At 37.9% G+C, this 1,856-nt stretch overlaps 1 protein-coding gene across 1 annotated transcript; it reads right to left on the bottom strand.

Annotated features, from left to right (window-relative positions):
* Positions 1 to 1,212: 1,212 nt before the first annotated feature.
* LOC129728283 (proteasome assembly chaperone 4) lies at positions 1,213 to 1,575 on the bottom strand. The gene has a single exon (XM_055686711.1). It carries the CDS (start codon positions 1,573 to 1,575, stop codon positions 1,213 to 1,215), a length of 363 nt encoding a protein of 120 aa, XP_055542686.1.
* Between the last annotated feature and the right edge of the window lie 281 nt (positions 1,576 to 1,856).

The raw sequence follows: 1,856 nt of genomic DNA, 5'->3' as shown, positions 1-1,856 counted from the left end.
GTAGGAAGCATTGTAAAATGCTCCCACAATGTCAAGAAAAGCTGCCAGTGAGGTTTCTTTAGCATTAAAAGACTTCTCTACTCTTGAAACCAACGTATAAAGAGCGGTTTCAGTTGATTTACCAGATTAATAGGCAAACTAGAATTTATTCAATGGTTTACTGTGCAAATCTGATAATTTGATGAGTAGATCAATTCATCAAATGATTTTTTCCATCATTTTTAAAATGACAGAAGTAAGAGTGATTGGTCTGTATGCTTTGGGATTCGTTCTGTCACGTTTTCCAGCCTTAAGAATAAATATGGAATGTATCAGGAATCAGGAATGTAGCTTAGTATCAGCCCTGAACATCTCCACTATATGTAATTACAATATTCTTGCTTTTTGTAGAAGCAATGGATAAATCCCATCTGATCCTGGCGATTAAGGGGTTTGGAGGAATCTACTGTGCACTCAACTCTAGACTTCGTATTACGCTGAATAATTCTTGAGCTTTAACCTTGTCATGGATTGAGCTATGTAGAAGTCCTATGCGTTTTCAGAGGTCAATTGAGTCGAGCCTGGGAAGTGTGTAACCATCATGGTGCTGTGAACTGACCGTTTTCATTTTTAGACTGCCAAGCTCATCAGTGTGATCTTTAGATAGAGCTTTATGGAGTCTAGCTAAAACAGTCATGTTTTCAACTTGCTCGCAAGTAAGCTTCCAATCCCTTCTCTTTGATTTACGAATCTCTCGATTGTATTCTGTTAGAAAGCATTTATACTCTGTCCAATTGCCGGTAGTTTTAGGTTTGTTAAAACTGTTTATTATAAACTAAACCGAAGCAATGAAATTATAGTGATAACTTACGTATTACGAAATTGTTCAACATTTTATCTATCCATCAATATATTGGTTAATATCCATCATGTGATTATACTGTTAACATCAGAACACGAAGCATTTGCCAGTTTTATTTCCCATTTTACAGAATGTACTCCAATATAGAAAACAAAGACTTAGTTCCACGCCAACAATTGAACCAAAATGGATTTAAAATCGTAGTTTTCACAATAGCTTTGACTTATGTTTATTCCAGCAGCCTGATACAATCATACAAAAATATAATTATGCAGTGTCGTTTCCTATGCACTGGCCATGTGCAAGCCGATCCAAGTCTTTTAGTTGCGGTTCATCTACAGTATTGTTCCCTCCATTGCCTTTGCAGGCCCTCAGAAGCATTCCACATTGTTGGTAATCTCTTCAAACAGTTTTTTCTCGATAGTCGGTCGGACTATTCGATCATTCGGCACGTTTACACTGAGGTATACCTGTTTGCTCAGTTTCCTGGCTAGTTTTTGAGCAAGTTCCTCCGACCCACAGCCCACCAGTGAGCCCATGATGGACGTGGTTAAGATTTCATTCCTCGGAGAAGGCATCGCCATAGCTAATTCGTCGAAATTTTCTGCATTATTCTCACCAATGTAGATGAACACAGAATTGTTCATTTTAAGAACCCGAATGTTGTAGCTAATATCGCAGACTTCCACACTGCACAAGTGTGTGGTGAAGTTTGAGGACAGTAGAGAGGCCATTCTGCACCTGAAAGTAGGTTAATGTTTATTTAAATATTATAGTAACAGCTACTAACTAACAAAACAAAACCTTCAGGATTGTCGAGTTGATGATTTATAACTTCTGGTCTACTCGGGCTACTGCAATGATTGTAAACAAACTTAGTGCCTAACGTCAAGCGGTGCACCGATGACAGTAGATGATTAGTTCACAAACTCAACACGATGGATGATTTAGCGCTGTTATCGGTTACGAGAATAATGCTTACTTTTCATGCAGATGTGGATGTAAAAAGTATTGT

The sequence above is a fragment of the Wyeomyia smithii genome, chromosome 3, assembly GCF_029784165.1.
Source record: "Wyeomyia smithii strain HCP4-BCI-WySm-NY-G18 chromosome 3, ASM2978416v1, whole genome shotgun sequence".
Taxonomy (NCBI): domain Eukaryota; kingdom Metazoa; phylum Arthropoda; class Insecta; order Diptera; family Culicidae; genus Wyeomyia; species Wyeomyia smithii.
This window is presented reverse-complemented; position numbering and strand designations above follow the sequence as displayed.